At 42.4% G+C, this 18,749-nt stretch overlaps 1 protein-coding gene across 13 annotated transcripts in view; it reads left to right on the top strand.

Moving 5' to 3' along the window:
- Positions 1 to 3,267: 3,267 nt before the first annotated feature.
- Positions 3,268 to 18,749, top strand: part of Gsap (gamma-secretase activating protein) — a 115,719-nt gene continuing 100,237 nt past the window's right edge. For 6 of the 13 annotated variants that reach the window (XR_001784658.2, XR_001784656.2, XR_001784657.2 and 3 more), the window contains exon 1: positions 12,500 to 13,708. Coding sequence is in view for 4 of the 13 variants with exons in the window: in XM_006535668.4 (XP_006535731.1) it covers positions 13,612 to 13,708 (97 nt within the window). In the remaining 9 variants the exon portion in view is untranslated. Of the gene's footprint in view, positions 3,600 to 12,499; positions 13,709 to 18,749 lie in introns of those variants that run through there. The other 7 variants (NR_153365.1, NM_175437.3, NM_001359876.1 and 4 more) reach the window with 4 other exon arrangements.

Consider the following 18,749-nt stretch of genomic DNA (forward strand, 5'->3'; position numbering starts at 1 on the left):
GTTCTAATTACCTGCACGAGACAAGGAAGTCTTTTTGTTGTTACCTTTAATTTGTCACCTGGTCTTTGTTCTAGCAGATTGACATGATAGAGACAGGTTACCTTGTGCATCTGTGCTTGTGCACGTGGGTGTCAATGTCAGGTGTCTTTCTAAGGCTCTCCCTCCCCCCCGTTTAACTTTTAATTGATTCTTGTGAGTTTCACATCATGCACCCCAGTCCCACTCATCTCCCTGTCCCCTTGTATCTGCCTCCTGCCCTTGCAATCCCCCTTAATAAAACACACACACACACACACACACACACACACACCCCAAAGCATAGAAAAACTCTTGTCATGGAAGCTGTAGTGTATCACAGTGTGTTCTACAGTAGATCCCTCTGTCCACACACCTTCAGAAATGTTCATTGCAATGAGCCATTGGTTTGGTTCAAGGCCTCTGGCTTCTGTGACACCATCACTATTAGACCCTCACCAGGACTCTTCCCGGTTATCCTGTTGCTGCTCTGTGTAATGGAGATCCTGCAGCTTTAATAGACAGGACTGGCCCTTGCATGCATCCCAGCAGTTCACAGATGATGTAGATTTTGGGGTGAGCCAACTCAAAGCCCTGAATGTAGGCCTGGGTGGTAGCTGAGCTGAACAGCCAGTGGGTTCTACCTTATCTATAACTCAGGGCGAGCTCTCCAATACTGTTTTGGCTAGATCACCCAATGCCACATGAGGCAGGGTCAGCTCTCCTGCTCTCCTGACCGTGAGCCACACCCAGGCCTCCAGAGCCAGTTCGATTGTGCTGTCCAGTCAAGGTGCGAGGCCCAGTCTCCCAAGTGCTGCAGCCAGCAAGGAGGCCAGGTCAGAGCCGTTGCTTTCACACCTTCAGGGCTGGCTCACCTATATCTTTCAGCAAGACCAGCTCCACAGTGTTGCCCAGGTGATGTGCAAGGTCGCCTTGTACCAGCTACAGCCAGTGAGGGTCCTGGTTAGCTTTCCCACTCTCATGACCCCAGGGCCAGCAAGTGTGTGTGTGTGTGTGTGTGTGTGTGTGTGTGTGTGTGTGTGTGTGTGTGTTGGAGAGCACCAACCCTGCATCCATGCTACGTCGTGGCAGAGGGGTCACCCCCACGGGGTTAGCTCACCTGCCCCTTCCACCAGGGCCGGCTCTGCTGTGCTGCCCAGTGAAGCTCGGGGTCTGTTTTTCCGAGTGCTGCAGCCGGTGAGGGGCAGGGCCAGCTCACCTATTCTCATGACCCTGGGGCCAGCTCTCCTGACTGCCACAGGCAAGGAGAGAGAGGGAGGACAGGAGGGGTCTACTTTATTTTTTGAGACCGAATATCTCACAGAACCTTAGCTTCTCAATGGGCTGGACTGGTTGGTCAGGGTTCTTTAGGGACACTCTGTCCCTGTCCTCCTCTACTGGGTTACAGGCTTGTGGACTGAATGAAAAAAAAAAAAAAAAAAAAAAACCAAGTAAAAAGGGCGGCTCCTAGGAATGTTGGAGGAGAGCACCTATGGTAGATAAAAGGGAGAGGATACTCAGAGGTAGGGGCACCTGTGCGAGTCCAGACTGAGCAGCTAGGTGAGGAGAGGCAGGAGGGAAGAGGGGAGACCAAAGGGGCCAAAACCAGGCCGGAGCAGGAAAATGGCTGGATTATAATACAGGGAAAGGCTGCCCGGCACTTGGGCTGGAGAAGTTTGGGGCTGGCATGAGGTATGTCAGCCAGGAAGACCCTGTGACAGGTAGGAGCTGAGGGTTTAGGGGAGAGCTGGTGGCCAGGTCTGCTTTGATTTGTTAACTTCAGCCTTTAGTCCCAGGTTTCAGGTCTAACATGACAGATCAAGATTTATTTTTATTTTTTATTTTTTAATGTGGTTGCTGCTGGATTCTCTGCACTCAGGGTTTCATGTTCGTGCAGAAAGCATTGCCGACTGAGCCATTGTCCAAACCCCAGAGATGATGTTTTTAAAGAAAAACTGTGACGGAGAAGCTAAGTAGGTTCAAGTTGTTGAATGGTATAGAGTGCTGAATGTGAAGGCTTTAAGCACAGTTTTTATAAGTCAAACATAACAGGGAACATTAGTGAGACTGTAACTAAAAACTTTTAATGATCATTTACAAATCTTGAAACTTTAACAGATTATTTTCAGAAGATACCTTTTTTTTTTTTTTTTTTTTTTTTTTTTTTTAAAGAGAACCAAGGATAGCAGGTTTTCAAAGGAATCTATATGGGACAGTTTTGATGAGTAACTGCCTGGATTCTCTCTTGTATTAGGTTGTACATAGAATAGAGAAGGCTCTAAAAACTCACTTTCTTGGCACAGCAAAATCTTCAAAAGAATTTTCTATGTTATGGTTATTTTAAAATACACACACACACACACACACACACACACACACACACACACACACCCCAGGTCAGATCACATTCTTTGTACACAATGATTCATAAGAAATACAACCTAAACCACAACTGGAATTTTAAGAGAAGTCCTTTAAGGAAGACTGATCTTTAGCCAATGAGTCACTGGGCACTCACAGAATGTTGATCAATGCTTGCAGGGTCTATTCTGTGTTGAGAACAAAGGCACCAAAGAGATAGGCGCTGGGAGGAAACCGCTGTGGGGGAGCCAGTGCGGGGAAGTGGAGTCAGGAAATAGTTCCTTCCCTGGTTAGCAAAGTCAAGTGGAGGGACCCCCAGTCCCCGCTGGGAACCAACTCAGAACTACACACGTGAAAATGTATGTAATGCCCTTTGCCAAGAGAGATGTCTTTAAGATCGTCACCACAGGTTTCTAGTGTCAAGTCTTCCCAAGAGGAGAACTGGTGAGACCCAGCACTGCACACAGCCTGTCATACCCGTCCTCCCCCAGCTGACACTGGACCTTGGACTCCAATGCTCCTCTGATGTGGAGCATTGCCTGGTACAACTTAATTCCAATCAAATGCTTATTCCTAGGGCATTCAAAACAGCACACAAACCCTCCTCTTGGGAGATGGGAATTTTATTTATTCAGTTTTTCATTCCGGATCTCAGTAGCTAACTGGGTTCCTCCAGGAGTTGCCCCTGCAGAGACAGGCAGCAAGGACAATAGGTCCTCTGTGGAGGGACCCACTGAGAGAGTTCAGCTCCAGTAAAGGCAGCTTTCAAGGGAGGCTGGAGTTGGATGGAGCCTGGCTGCCAAGATTTTAATGAATTACTTTAAATATTCTCTTGGGTGTTCAGAAATTTGAAAAAAAAATTCTCTGTGCAGAGCATCTGGCAGTTAGTTAGGCACTAAAACTCTGCCTCGTGCACTCAAATCCTGTCACACAGTTCCTTTTAATGGCTAAGAGCTGTTTACAGAACACACAAGGGAGTTTTAGGAAGTTCACATATAGTTGTGAATGAGCATCTCTGAAATTGGTATGTATTCTTTGTCATCAATGTCCCTAAGAAATAAAACCAGATGATTGATGGCTTTGGAAAAGACAAGTTTTGTGTTAAGAATTTTTCCCCCTGAGGCGAGTTTTAATTTTTTCCCCCTGAGGCGAGTTAATTTTTTCCCCCTGAGGCGAGTTAATGGACGTTTCCTGTTCAGAAGAAGAGAGAGTTTGAAAAGGAGGTAAATTTTTCTATTATGCTTCTTTCTGTTTTTCTAACTACAGGATATTTTTAGCCAGTTTTGGAGAATGGCCTTTATCCAGAACAAGATCAATAAGAATGTGATTTTCTTTAGCGATTTGCGGGAGGGAAATGCAAAGCAGTTTCAAACCCCGTGTTTACTAACAACTCAATGTTTTGGTTCAAACCGCCCACATCACTATTTAAAGTCTGCAAAAGAAAACAGTGCAACTGAAGATGAGAATCTCTCAGAAGAAAAAAAATTATAAGCCCCCTGAAACAATTTTTCTGATATAAATTTGTTTTTAAAATGCCTTCATTTTGAAATAGTCACAAAGTTAGAGAATTTTTTTTCACTGGATGATGGGATTAATTGATGCTCTGCTGTTCACTGACTCAAATCTATTTCTATGTGAGTACTTATGTGTTTATTTACGAGCAAGAACCTTCTCTTAGCTATTGTGTTAACATCGAAATTGGGAAATTAACTTTGATACGTCAGTGAGGTTTAAATCCTCAAATCCACTCAGGTTTATTCAGTTGGGCTACTAATAGATTTGACAGAACACATACCCAGGCGAAAGCTGATTGGAGTATTTATTGTCATATCTTTTAAATGCCCGTTTGTTTGGAACAGCTTGCTAATCTTTCCTTGATGTTCACAACCTTCCTACTTGTGGAGATCATAGTTGAGTTACTATGTGGCATGTCTTCATTTGGGTTTGTGTGATGTTTCCTCACGATTAGATTAAGGTTATTTATTCCTCGAGGTGATACCATTCTGTAAGAACTGTTCACTCCACACTTGATGAAGTGGTATATTCCAGATTTAGTAAGTATGTTGGTAGCTAGTTATCCTTTTCCTTAGCAAACTTTCGATCAGTCTGGTTGGTGAACCTGTATCTACTTTGGCTGTTGGTTTCTTGTTTCGTCAAGTCATAGGCTTTTCCTGTCATTCTTACTGTATTTACTCAACAGATCCATTCTCAGGTAAGGAGCCAGGTTAGCTGCCACATTGAAGTCTGATTTCCTAGCCTGGGCTCTTCCCTCTCTTGCCCTCCTCACTCTCTACAGACAGCCTCTGATGTGGTGTCTTATGCCAGGGACCATACCTTGTAGCTGCTTGACTTACAAATGCTTATATGTGCCCCTTCCTCCACCCCGCCCCAAACTACTGTCCGAAGGTTGCTTTTGGGAACCTGCCCCAGTTGGTTCTTATTGGTAAATAAAGATGCTAACAGCCAATAGCTAGGGAGGACAGACAGAGGTGGGATTTTAGGATTTCCTGGGCTTGGGACAGGGAGCAGAGGGAGAAGGAGGAGACCCACCACCCAGGGAGAGTGTGGGGAAGAGGAGAGACACCATACCTGGGAAGAGTGGAGGACAGAGACACATGGCCACCATGTGAAGGAATCTAGAGGGCTCGGCCCAGAGGGATATCCAAGTGGGTCTGGGGCAATCCAGATAGAACATAGAATTTGTAAGTAATAACTGGGGAGTAACCACAGTGCTGCTTAAGGCATATTAAAATATAAAGGCTGTGTGTGTCTTTCCTTCGAGAACAGGAAGCATTGGGGCAGATAGTGAACCACACAGTTGGGATTTATTTATTAATATTTAATTCTTCAATACCTGCCCTGTCTCTTTCTTGTCTATTCTCTTGAGAGTTGAATACATCCATCCCTCTGGATTCCCTGGGTTGTCCTGTTTGAACTCTGACACCCAAATGCTGACCAACACTTGCTCTCAATTCTCCCTTCACAGACACTTTTCTTTGGCTAATATAATAGTTTTTTTAAGGGGGTCTCATTCAGAAAGAGAAGGAGAAGGAATACAGGGCAAAAAGGGAAGGAAGGGGAGGAGAAATACTTGTGTAAGTCAATTTTCTGTTGGAAAATTATATATATTTTTAAATAATAATCACATCAGCCACCTACAAGGGAATGATTGAATATAAATACCTGTACATGTTGTTTTTATTTCCTCAGAAGAAGGGATGAGATGAGAGCCATCCTGCATCCCCAAGCTTTATGAACACATGGCTTGGGCTGAGTCCAGAGCACTTCTATCTAACTATCCCTAGCCGGAGACATGGAAGCTTCTAGCCTCCATACATATCTTTTGTAAGCCCAGACCTTGAAAGCTTCAGCTTCCATCCTCCATCTGCTAACCTAGGCCTAGAATGTTCAGCCTCTGAGACTTACTGCTGAACAAACTCACCCTTTGTAGTTCTTTCTGAATTTTGGCTGGCTGGTTCAACTCAGCTGTTCTGCCTTAAATTCCTCTCCAAGCTGACTGATTGAAACTGGCTTCTCTCAGCTTCTGACTGAATTTCTCTGCTTGGAAAAACTGCCTTTGAACTGTATGAACTGAACTGTACTGACTTCACTGATTGCATGAACTGAATGGAACTGCACCCAACTGGACTGCTCTGAACTAAACTCAGCTGAACTGCCCGTCCTCTCTGGCTCACCCCGTGCTACTCTTAAGTAGCCTCTTTTCTGTCTGTTCTCTGAGAACTGGGTGCGTCCTATGTCCGACTCATTCTGTCAAATCTTTCTCTGATTCGTCACTTTGTCTGCCCCTCTATTAGACATCATTGTTTAGGATTAAAGGCACATCTGTATTCCAGCCAGATCACACAGAACCAGGTCCTTGGAGGTTATGTATTGCCAGAGTAGCCATGCTGTGGATTAAAATCCCCCATAAATTCTCTTCTCTTCTCTTCTCTTCTCTTCTCTTCTCTTCTCTTCTCTTCTCTTCTCTTCTCTTCTCTTCTCTTCTCTCCTTTTTAACAAAAAAATAGATTCTTTTGCAAACAATATATTCTGATTATGGTTGTCCCTCCCCAACTTCAAATCTATACCCATTCTTGCTCTCTCTCATTAGAAAACAAGCAGGTATCATAAATAAATAAATAAATAAATAAATAAATAAATAAATACCAGAATGAAATAAACAAACAGGAAGAAAAAAACTAAAGAAAAATTCCAAGAAACATACAGATGCAGAGACACACACACTCACATACAGAGAAATTCCATAAAAATACAAAACCAGAAATCATATTATACAAATAAAAGACCTGTAATGTTTAAAATAAGCATGGTGTTTAGAACTTTTGGGAGGTATCCTTTAAAAAGAGTCAGCACCTTCTGTTTAACTGGTATCTTCTTTTTGATTTCTAGAATATGAGTGTGATGATTGAATTGTTATGATCACCATAGACAATGAGAACAAGTGTTTTAAGTCACAGTCTGATAGAACCAAAAACTAAAATGATCTCAGGTCCCTGGTGACTGCAGGAACCTGCCCTCTGAGCTTTGGACTACCCACCCCCACATGGGTGAAAGAATAAAACCTGTGTGTTTAATTTATGGTTAATTTTGGATTTTATTAACTTCTTGGGAGTTCAGCTCTGAGAAACTGGCAAGAGGAACTGTTATCTCCTGGCTGGTGCAAATGGGTTTTGGGAAGTCATAGTGACTACCACAGTAAATCTCTTCAACATATCTTTTTATTTCTATCAAAAGTAGATTGCACTTGGGTGTGGTGATTCATGCCTTTAATCCCAGCACTTGTGAGGCAGAGGCATATGGATCTTGTGAGTTCTGGTCTACAGAGCAAATTCTAGGACAGCCAGGGCTACACAGAGAAACCCTGTCTCGAAAAAACAAACAAAAAAGTAAATTGCATTGAGAAAGCATTCTTAATGCTTACATAAAAAGCTGTCTTATTGTAAAGGACTACTACATCTTGGTACAGACCCTAATTATTTCCTAGACATTGAAGAGGAATTTTGTCTTGTACTATTTAGAATCTAATGCTTCTAGCTGACTTCTATGAATTTCAAGAACTAAGTTTTTGATTGTCCTTTCGAAGGTCTAATTCCCCAAATGCAAAGTTTGTTTTTTAGTTTATTCAATTATTTAATTCAACATATATATTAATAAAAGTGTTCTTTTAGCCCTACGAAGGCCTATACTCTTAAAGAAGAGCTGACTCTCTCTTCCCAGAAGCATCACCTGCTGATAGCCCAGGTTCCCTTCCCACTTCCTTTTTTTTTTTTTTTTTTTTTAGGAGAGAAAAAAGTTTATTTCATCTTGTATCTTACAGTACATTATGAATGGTAGTCAGGACAGAAAATCAAACATGAACTTGGAGGCAGGCACTGAAGAAGAGGTCATGAAGAAATAGAATTACTATGTTGTGCAGACTGATTTCTTATTCCAGCTGGTCAGGAATGGCGCTTGCAGTAGTAAATCATCAGTCAAAAAAATACTTAGTGATCTTTTGCCTACTAGACAATCTGATGGAGACATTTTCTCAACTGAAGTTTCCTTTTTCAATTTGGCTCCTGTTAGACTATATTTGATAAAAAAAAAAAGAAAAAAACAAAAGAAAGAAAGAAGGAAAGAAAGAAAAAAGAAAGAAAGAAAGAAAGAAAGAAAGAAAGAAAGAAAGAAAGAAAGAAAGACAGAAAGAAAGGAGCATAGATAGATTTTCTCAAAGATCCAGCTCCTGGTTTTGTTGATTCTTTGTATAGTTCTTTTTGTTTCTACTTGGTTGATTTCAACCCTGACTTTGATTATTTCCCGCCATCTACTCCTCTTGTGTGTATTTACTTCTTTTTGTTCTAGAGCTTTCAGGTGTGCTATTAAGCTGCTAGTGTATGCTCTCTCCAGTTTCTTTTTAGAGTCACTCGGAGCTATGAGTTTTCCTCTTAGGACTGCTTTCATTGTGTTCCATAAGTTTGGGAATGTTGTGTCTTCATTTTCATTAAATTCTAAAAAGTCTTCAATTTCTTTCTTTCTCTCTCTCTCTCTCTCTCTCTCTCTCTCTCTCTTTCTTTCTTTCTTTCCCAAGTCATCATTGAGTAGAGTGTTGTTCAGCTTCCATGTGTATGGGCTTTCCATTGTTTTTGTTGTTATTGAAGACCAGGCTTAGTCTGTGGTGATCCAATAGAATGCATGGGATTATTTTAATCTTTTGTATCTGTTGAGGACTGTTTTATGACAGATTATATGGTCAGTTTTGGAGAAGATACCATAAGGTGCTGAAAAGAAGGTATATTCTTTTGTTTTAGAATGAAATGTTCTATAGATATCTGTTAAATCCAGTTGGTCCATCACTTCTGTTAGTTTTACTGTATCTCTGTTTAGTTTGTGTTTCCATGATCTGTCCATTGCTGAAAGTGGGTTGTTGAAGTCTCCCACTGTTATTGTGTGCAGTGTAATATGTGATTTGAACTTTAGTAAAGTTTCTTTTATGAATGTGGGTGCCCTTGCATTTGGAGCATACATGTTCAAAGTTGAGAATTCTTCTTGATAGATTTTTCCGTTGAGTATGAAGTGTCCTTCCTTATCTTTTTTGATATCTTTTAGTTAAAAGTCAATTTTATTTGATATTAGAATGGCTACTCCAGCTTGTTTCTTGGGGCCATTTGCTTGGAAAATTGTTTTCCAACCATTTACTCTGAGGTAGTGTTTGTCTTTGTCCCTGAGGTGTGTTTCCTGTATGCAGCAAAATGCTGGGTCCTGTTTATGTATCCTGTCTGTTAGTCTGTATCTTTTTATTAGGGAATTGAGTTCATTGATGTTAAGAGATATTAAGGAATAATGATTGTTGCCTCCTGTTATTTTTTTGTTAGAGGTGGAATTATGTTTATGTGACTATCTTCTTTTGGGTTTGCTGAAAGATTACTTTCTTGCTTTTCTAGGGTGTAGTTTCCCTCCTTGTGTTGGCATTTTCCATCTATTAACCTTTGTAGGGGTGGATTTGTAGAAAGATATTGTGTAAATCTGATTTTGTCATGGAATATCTTGGTTTCTCTATCATTTTAATTGAGAATTTTGGATATAGTAGCCTGGGCTAGCACTTGTGTTCTCTTAGGGTCTGTATGACAACTGCACAGGATCTTCTAGTTTTCAAAGTCTCTGGTGAGAAGTATGGTGTAATTCTGATAGGTCTGCCTTTATATGTTACTTGTCATTTTTCCCTTACTGCTTTTAATATTCTTTCTTTGGTTAGTGTGTTTGGTGTTTTGATTATTATGTGACAGGAAGAATTTCTTTTCTGGTCCATCTATTTGGGGTTCTGTAGGCTTCTTGTATGTTCATGGGCATCTCTTTCTTTAGGTTAGGAAAGTTTTCTTCTATAATTTTGTTGAAGATATTTACTGGCCCTTTAAGTTGAGAATCTTCACTCTCTTCTATACCTATTATCCTTAGGTTTGGTCTTCTCATTGTGTCCTGGATTTCCTAGATGTTTTGGGTTAGGATCTTTTTGCATTTTGCATTTTCTTTGACTGTTGTGTTTTCTATGGTACCTTCTGCACTTGAGATTTTCTCTTCTAGCTCTTGTATTTTGTTGTTGATGCTTGTGTCAATGATTCCTGGTCTCTTCCCTAGGTTTTCTATCTTCTGTGATTTCTTTATTGAATCTATTTCCACTTTTAGATCCTGGATGGTTTTGTTCAGTCCTTCACCTGTTTGATTGTGTTTTCCTGTAATTTTTAAAGGGATTTTTGTGTTTCCTCTTTAAGGGTTTCTAGCTGTTTACCTGTGTTCTCCTGTATTTCTGTAAGGGATTTATTTATGATAGAGAACTTTATTTCTTAAAGTTCTCTATCATCATCATGAGATGTGACTTTAAATCAGAGTCTTGCTTTTCTGGTGTTTTGAGGTATCCAGGGCTCGCTGTGGTGGGAGAACTAGGTTCTGATAATGCTTAGTAGCCTTGGTTTCTATTGCTTATGTTCTTGCCCTTGTCTCTCACCACGTGGTTATCTCTAGTGTTAACTGGTCTTGCTGTCTCTGACTGTGGCTTGTCCCTCCTGCAAGTCTGTGTGTCAGTACTCCTGGGAAACCAGGGATTTGCATTTGAAAAGCCATGGCACAGGGTTAGCTCCAGGGTGCAGAGGGAAACATGAATGCTCCTTTCCCAGCTGTTACTTGGTTCCTGTGTCCTGATGACTCTGGGATGGTCCCTTTTGTTACCTGTGCTCACAGATGTGCCAGCACTTCAGAGAAACCAGCTCCCTCCTGGAGGAATTTGGGTATCCCCTTCCCACTTCTATGCTGGAAATGGTGATTAGCTGATCTTCCCTTTTGTTACCTGTGCTCACAGATGTGCCAGCACTTCAGAGAAACCAGCTCCCTCCTGGAGGAATTTGGGTATCCCCTTCCCACTTCTATGCTGGAAATGGTGATTAGCTGATCTTGTCGAGATCTTGTGCAGCCAACCACAGCTGCAGTAAGTCATGAGAGTAGTCATGTCATGTCCAGCCATCCTCACCTCTGGCTTTTCCTCAATGGTCCTTAAGCTTTGGGGAGATAAGAAGTGATCTAGATGTCTCACTTGTAGCCGAGCACGCCACAGACTCTCATTCTCTGCACTTTGATGAGTGTGTGTTTCTGCATTAATCACCATCTACTGCACAAAGAAACTTCTCAGGTGAGGTCAGAGAGTATGGGTATAGCTTAGAAAGCTGTTTGCTACTATGCCATTTAGCAAAATAATGGTAGTAGGTTCATTTATGGGGCCCATGAGCCCCTCAACTTTGCATTCTTGGTTAGATTTACTGTACCCAACATGGATTGCCTGCCGTAGAGACAGAAAGCCATTGGATCCCTTAAAACATTTAGGCCATGATTATACCTGTGTTCAGTGCCTGAAGTATATAATTTTTATGGTTCTAATTTTATCTGATTTTAAGGTCCACCATGGTTTATTTTAAGTTTCTGAATGACCATGGTGATCCATAGCAGCTCTGTGGTACTTGGCTACAGCTTTCCCCCATCTTGGTTATTCTTTCTTGGCCTCTTCACTTTTCTTAAACTTAGTTATTTTCAGTTTCTATACAAGCAAGAGAATCTTAACTTCAGAATTCTTTCTTAGTTCAAATAGTGGAGTGGAACCTTTAAATTGAATATATCTGTTAAATAAGCTATTTCCCATAAATAACCAGCCCATCTTACTTGACAAAAACAAACCTGTAAACATAAAGACTGTAAACTATCAACAGGCTCCATTTGTTATAAAATCTTATAGTGGCTCCTCATGTCTCCAGTATCTTCCCCTGTATCCACAATCAATATTAGCATTAAATTTCTCTTAAAATTATATGCAAGTTATGGTGGTAGTGAGCAATAGAATTCTACTCCAAATTAGCTACTACCTTCCTCTGAGAGATAATCTCTAGAGGAAAATCAAGACTTCTACACTTATCAAGTGTTTTTCAAACTCAGGGGAAACACTTCTGAGCCTTGTTCAGTTCCAAGCCAGAAAACTCTGCCCTCTAAGACAGTTCCTCAGGTAACTCTGGTACCTGCAGTTGTGAAAGCCTAATTTTGAGATGTAAGAGAAAAGCATTTTATAGCCTATTAATACCACTAAGCTACTAATACTACTAATATTTATACTTTCTTCCACGGTGCCCTGTTTGGCCATTGGTGGGACAGAAGAACTATCTCAAGACTCAGATTTGGTTTTTAATCTCAAAAGTCTACCTCAGGTGAAATGAAGTCCATTAGCAATGCCACTCTTGGGTTAAGAAGGTCACTGTGGGCTGTGCTGTAGAGGTTGTGTGGAACCAGGTCTGGGAGCAACTGGAGATTGTTCTAGGTTAGTGGTTCTCAACCAGTGAGTCTCGAAAGGGGTAGGTATTCTCTTTCATGGGGGTTATCTAAGACCTTCAGAAAACACATATTTACATTATGATTCATAACAGTAGCAAAATTACAATTAGGAAGTAACAGTGAAAAACATTTTTGTTTGGTTACAACATGAGGTGTATTAAACATGAGGTGTATTAAACATGAGGTGTATTAAACATGAGGTGTATTAAACATGAGGTGTATTAAACATGAGGTGTATTAAGCATGAGGTGTATTAAACATGAGGTGTATTAAACATGAGGTGTATTAAACATGAGGTGTATTAAACGGTGGCAGCATTAGGAAGGTTCAGAACCACTGAACAGAAGGAAGGTATGAATAACCAGAATCCGTATGAATAGCCAGATTAGTTGGGAGTTCAAGTTCTAGTTACCAGGCACCAGCACTGGGTAAAGACTAGGCAGTGTTCTGCTTTGAGATATGGAGCTGGCTGAGTGTTTGTTTTTGAGATCAGGACTCATTCTCTAGCCCAAGCTGGCCATGACCTCCAAGCTAGTCTCCTAAGTGCAAAGCTGATAGGCATGAGACATTATGTCGGCTAAGGCTATTTCAGTTTTAGCAACAGTAATTACCTGCTGTTGCTGTACAGAACGGATGGCATCTCACAGGGCCAAGTTTATTGAGCACTCCTCAAGCAGAGTAAGCCAGAGTGATAGAACGAAAACACCAGGCGTACTTATAGTGGAATAGATGGACTTGGGAAGGAACCCAAGAAGAATGAACGTGCCTATAGACAAACCTCGTGGGAGGCCACTTGCGGACAAGCCAGCTTCCTCAAGCATGACTGAAAGGTAAAGAGAACCCAGACTGTGCTAAGCTAACCGTCCTTAGTGTCATTTAACAGCACCCTGTAGTTTACCCACTCCCTGCTGCTGTTTATTACCTAAACACTATAGCTGAAACATCACCCTGTGCAGCAGAGCTAAGGAGAATTGGCCCGTATGCCAGCTGCCTTTGTGTAACCTCGAGTCTCCTCAGGTGACCTGGCCCTAGCTAAGTGGCTGCGTGGGGGAATGACCTGGGACTAAAGAAAACCTGCCCTCCGCTTCGCACGGCTGTCCCCAAGTCCAGTCTGGAAGCTGCTGGCTTTGTCACCCCTTCGGGCCCTGCCACAGTTCCCTGCCAGCGCCAGCGGCAGGGGAGGCGTTGTCTCTGGGGTAGGGAGAAGTGCTCCCCGGCGTAGGCCTGGAAGGGGCGGTGCTCGGGATCCTCGGGGCTGGACCGCCCAGAACCCTGAACCGAAAGCAGCCTGGGGAGGCGGGGAGGAAGGAGAGGTGGTTGTAGGCTGAGAGGTGTAAGCCCGCCCGGAATGCCCGCCGCTGCTGCTTGGGAGCCATGGCTCTGCGGCTGGTCACTCACTTCGATGTGCTGGAGGACGTGCTCCCGAGTCTGCTCACACAGGCGGCGACAACGGACGAAGGAGACAGAGCAGGTGCTGGACGCGGGTCCTGGAGGGGGCGGCCGGGGCTGGTCACCCGAAGTCCCATAGAGGCTCTGGGTTGAGGGGGCACCGTCCCTGCGGGCACATCTTGGGGCTGCCCAAGCCTGTGCAATGAGTGGTACCCAATGTGTCACCACAGAGAGGGGAGGGTGGGGTGGAGGTGGCGTAGCGGGATGGTTCCCTCTCGCTTGCCTCCTGGGCTCAGCTAGGATCAGGACAAAGTATAGGGTGACTTAACCAGCATGAATCGTGATGGTCAAAAAAGGACCATTTAAGTATCTTAGCAATTACATTGCTTGCCCCAGCGAGGATGCTGACCATTCTTAGCGTCAATATGTTTTTAAAAAGGAGAGTTCAGTGGTTTAACCTTTTTTCTTTTCTTTTCTCTTCTTTTTGTTAATAAGACGTTTTCTGTGTATCTGTGGAACAATCTGTATCTCTGATGGCTTAGGGGGAATTTCCCATCAGATGTGAGTAGAGAGGGTAGGGTGCTCTTTCAGGCTGCACGCAGGGAACTGAGGGTTCACGGGTTCTAAAGACAAAGCAGCAGCTTGCTCAAGAGCCATCAAGCACTCCCCTAAACCCACCCCACCCCACCTCACCTCACCCCTGCACGGCAAGCAGTACCAAGGCAGGGATATTCAGCTTCCTGCCTTCCCAGGTCAGTTGGAACTTGTTTCTGATGCTTGAGGCTCTTCTGGTGAGGAAGTGGAAAATGACTTTTGTGTGTTCCCAGAATTGATTCACTTAAAAGAAGAGCATCTGTAATTTAAGATATGTTTTTCTTTTCTTTTCTTTTCTTTTCTTTTCTTTTCTTTTCTTTTCTTTTCTTTTCTTTTCTTTTCTTTTTTCTCTCCTCTCCCCTCCCCTCCCCTCCCCTCCCCTCCCCTCCCCTACAGGTGGCTGTAGGATGGAAATGGAGTCAACAACAGCTTGAGGGGGAAGAGGCCAGGTTTCATTATTGTGCCTACTCTTGGTGCTGTGTTGAACTTTGGGAGTATGGTTTCTCCTGAAACAAAATGAGAAAATATTCACAAAAAATCAAAACAGTAACATAAATACTTTAACATCTCTAAATAGTAATTTAAAAGGAAACCATGTATATATTATCCAGCTACAAAGTGAGCAGTAGCAGGACTGTTGAGGGCTTGTGTGTATGCACCTCATGATTCTTCATCTGAGTACCTCGGAGGTCTGAATATTTATAGAGCATTCTTTCCATTTTATTTGTAGCTTTAGACCCATTTTTATCTGAATTTCAAGTGAATAAAAGCATAGGCTCTCTTTTTTCTTTAATCTCTTCTCAGTATCGTGAGATTGATTCAGGCTCACTGACAACACAGAAGTCAGTCCTTTCCAGGTGTGGACTGTCCTTTCCAGATGTGGACTGTCCTTTCCAGGTGTCGACTGTCCTTTCCAGGTGTGGACTGTCCTTTCCAGGTGTGGACTGTCCTTTCCAAGTGTGGACTGTCCTTCTGAGGAAGAGCCTTCCCTCAGTGTAATAAGCACGTTCAGCTCCTTCAGTTTCCCTCAAGTACCTGCATCCAGTGAGGCATTACAGTAGAGAATAAAATGCCTGTCAGGTTTTACTCAGTATGCGACTCTTCAAAATCAGGCTGAGTTCTGGAGCTCCAACCCCACCCCCTCCTCAAGCTTCAGGGTCATCTGTAGTTTACAGGTGTAATCCCATAGGGCTAAGCATTTCCTGGGAAACACTGCTTCACAGGGAACCCAGCTTTACTTAGCATTTCTCTTGGCAGACAGGGGAGGGGGTGACATTTGGGAGCTCCCTGGGTTTGCCATTCCAGCCAGCATCTTTACTAAATGTCTTGTGTTGCTTTGGCACTACTTAAAAAAAAAGTGCAAGTTGAAATGTTGTCAGGGACCATCTGTGTAATTCAATAAAGAGCACGAGTTTTCTTTCGTGTGCTTTTCCCTGGTTTGATTTGGCTTGAATTTGTGACACACACAGTGTTGATTTTAAATCTTACACTCTTTGTACAGGGAGTGATAATAGTTTGCCAAGCAACTCATTTGAAAGTGAGCTTTTCTTTATTGCCTCATGTATATGGTCCTGCAGACTGGTCTGGAGATGGAGGGTGGGGGCGTGGGTGGCTTAGTCACTGTTTTCTGTTTCACCATTCTATGGCCACTGTCCTTCCTGTTTATGTCTCCTCCCCGAGTCCCCAGTCTCCTATCCTAACTTTCAGTTCTCCTTTGATTGATTCGTAACCAATCACCCATGCCTGCTCCTCACTAAACTCAGAGTGTCTCAGAAGTCCTGATTTCAGGATGATAAAGCCTGGCTGGACTGAGCCTGAGGGACTGGGGGCTGGGTACAGACTAGAAGCAATCTCATGTTGCTACCTTTTGATCTGTGTGCTGGAAGCTGGCTCACATTTCTTTGTGAGAATGTATGATGCCCCTCTCCAAGTAGGAAGGCAAAACTATTTCAATTTTTGTCACCTAGCAGTTTAGACTAAAGTTTGTACATTTGGCAATCTTCTTTCTGTAATGTGTAACTACTCTGCTTTAGCAAAGAATAGATTGAAGTGAACAGGATTGTCTGGGAAGCTAGCTTCTGTTTCACCTTACCTCAGACATCACAATACTTTGTGTGTTTCATAATTTCTTCATCAGGTTTACTTAAGCAAGTAACTTCCTTATCTGAGTGTGATACTTGTGATCCCAGAGTATACTGAACTGTAAAAATTAAACCACGTTTCCTCATTTGAGATTGCTAAACTTCTTCCTCTGGACTTTCCAGAGATGCACTACTAGGGGAAGAGTCAGAATGAATGAATAAGCAGACACATTACTGAATATTCTCAGGGAAGGGCATGTTGAAGCATGAGCAACTGATCCAGAGAGGAAGGGCCAGGGAGGTTGAGTGAGACATCAGTCTACATTTCCAGCATTGCTAAATACATCCATGCCACATGCCCTTGAAATGAAATCCAGGAGTCTGACTAGAGTTTGCACTAGTTAACGGATCCACAAAGACAATTTTATTTCTTTCAACTCTGTCTACCGTGGTTGTACCATATTTTGATCTAGGTTCTAACAAATAAACGTTGTGCAATGAGAAATGTCTAGGGGAACTTGAGACACACAAGAGTGTGGGGCTCTTAAAAGTCAGAATAGCTTGAGCTGGTGGGATGGCCCAGTGGGTAAAGCCTCTTGCCTCCCAAGTCTGATGACCTAAGTCCCACATGGTGTAAGGAGAGAGTGAGCCAGCTCCTCAAGGCTCCTCTGACTGCCACAGGCGTCTTTCCCTCTCATCCTCACCCCCCTCTCTATGCCTCTCCCCACTCTCTCTCACATACTGAGCAAAAAAATAAAATGTAATAGGTATTTAAAAAAAAAAGAGACTATTTTGGTTCTGGTGTGGAGCATCAGTGTTCCTCATACTTCCTTAAAAGACTCCTTTCATGCTTCCAATACAGACAAAGCTGGCTGTCCATGGTATGCAGTATGTATGTATATATGTATGCATGTATCTATGTATATACACATATACACACATACATGATAATTGTAGTCTGTATTTGGTGAAGAATTTTTAGTGATCTAAACATAAGTGTTTTGCCAAGAATTTTTATCAAGACTTCTTATAAAGGAATTTCTTATCTTAGCTGAAACCTTTTAAAGTATACTTTTGTGAAGGACTGTCCCAACATTCTTATAAGTATATTCTTGAAAGAAAACAAATATTTCTCCAAATATTGACACACTGCATTCTAGAAGCACTGCACCTTTGCAGGATGGGAATAAGCTTGCTGAAAGTCTCTTCAGTGGTTACTGAATGCTCCGAAAGGCAATTATCCATCTTCCCATCATGCCTGATGCAGGGCACTACCTCTCTGTTCTCTTTGTTATTTTCTGCGTTTGAGATGAGTCTGCACTGGCCCAGGGTCTTCACCTCACTGTCCTCAGTTGCTCTTTATGTATAATGGGACTATAATAGTGTAAGGTGTGCATGAGGTGGGAATGAGAACGCATTGTGAAGAGCTAGTCAGCTGACAGAGTCTTGTTCTGCCGTAAGAGCAAATGATTATTCATATATTAAAAAAAAATCTGTGCAAGGTGATTCCGACCACTCAATAGGAGTATATAGCTGTGTATAGAAACCATGTCTGCATCCTCACCACAGAACCTTTACACAGCCGTCTTGAGACAGGTGTGAAGACAGGCCTCCAGATGAGGGCCAAGCCTCTGTGATACCTGTGCTTCCTCTGGAAGTTCCCACTCTAATGCCAGCTCTGCTGTCAGTTCTCCCACTATCCTTGAGTTTATTCTGCTTTTTTTCCTTTTGAATTAGAAATACCAACAGAACGTGCTATTGTAGTCTGTTGTGCATGCTTTCATTTAAACATTTGAATGTCCCACAATCAGTATAATACTATTTTAATGTTGGCATACTCTAGTCATGCATGAGCAACTAAGCTTAAACAATTTAGTTGTGGACACCTTGTAAAGAAGCTGAAAAAAAAATCAGCTATTCCCCAATGAATGCTAATCTCCGATGTGCTACACACCAGTGTTTATTTATTCCTTTAACTGTTGATTCAAGACTGCCCTAAGAATTGTAGGTGAAGACAGGCAGTTGATTTTTAAGTTAAGTGTTTTCTGTAAAGGGTCTTTATGTCCTGCTCTAGAAGATGAATTTTCTACTGGAAAGTACATAAGTCATAAGGACACATAGTTCAGTTAGTTTACCGAGAGTGAACTCCACAGAGCCAGCACTCAGAACAGGAAAGAGCAGCTTAGCACCACTCAGTCCTCTGTGTTCTGAGGCAGTTGCTCATTTAGCTTCAGAGACTGACTTTGCCAGTTTCAGAAACATATCAGTCAAGCAATGCAGTTGGTCATTAGTGGTTATGGGGGATTCTCTCTCTCTCTCTCTCTCTCTTCCTTTCTCCCTCCCTCCCTCCTTCCTCTTTCTTTCTTTCTTTCTTTCTTTCTTTCTTTCTTTCTTTCTTTCTTTCTTTCTTTCTTTCTTCCTTCCTTCCTTCCTTCCTTCCTTCCTTCC

The sequence above is a fragment of the Mus musculus genome, chromosome 5, assembly GCF_000001635.26.
Source record: "Mus musculus strain C57BL/6J chromosome 5, GRCm38.p6 C57BL/6J".
Taxonomy (NCBI): Eukaryota; Metazoa; Chordata; class Mammalia; order Rodentia; family Muridae; genus Mus; species Mus musculus.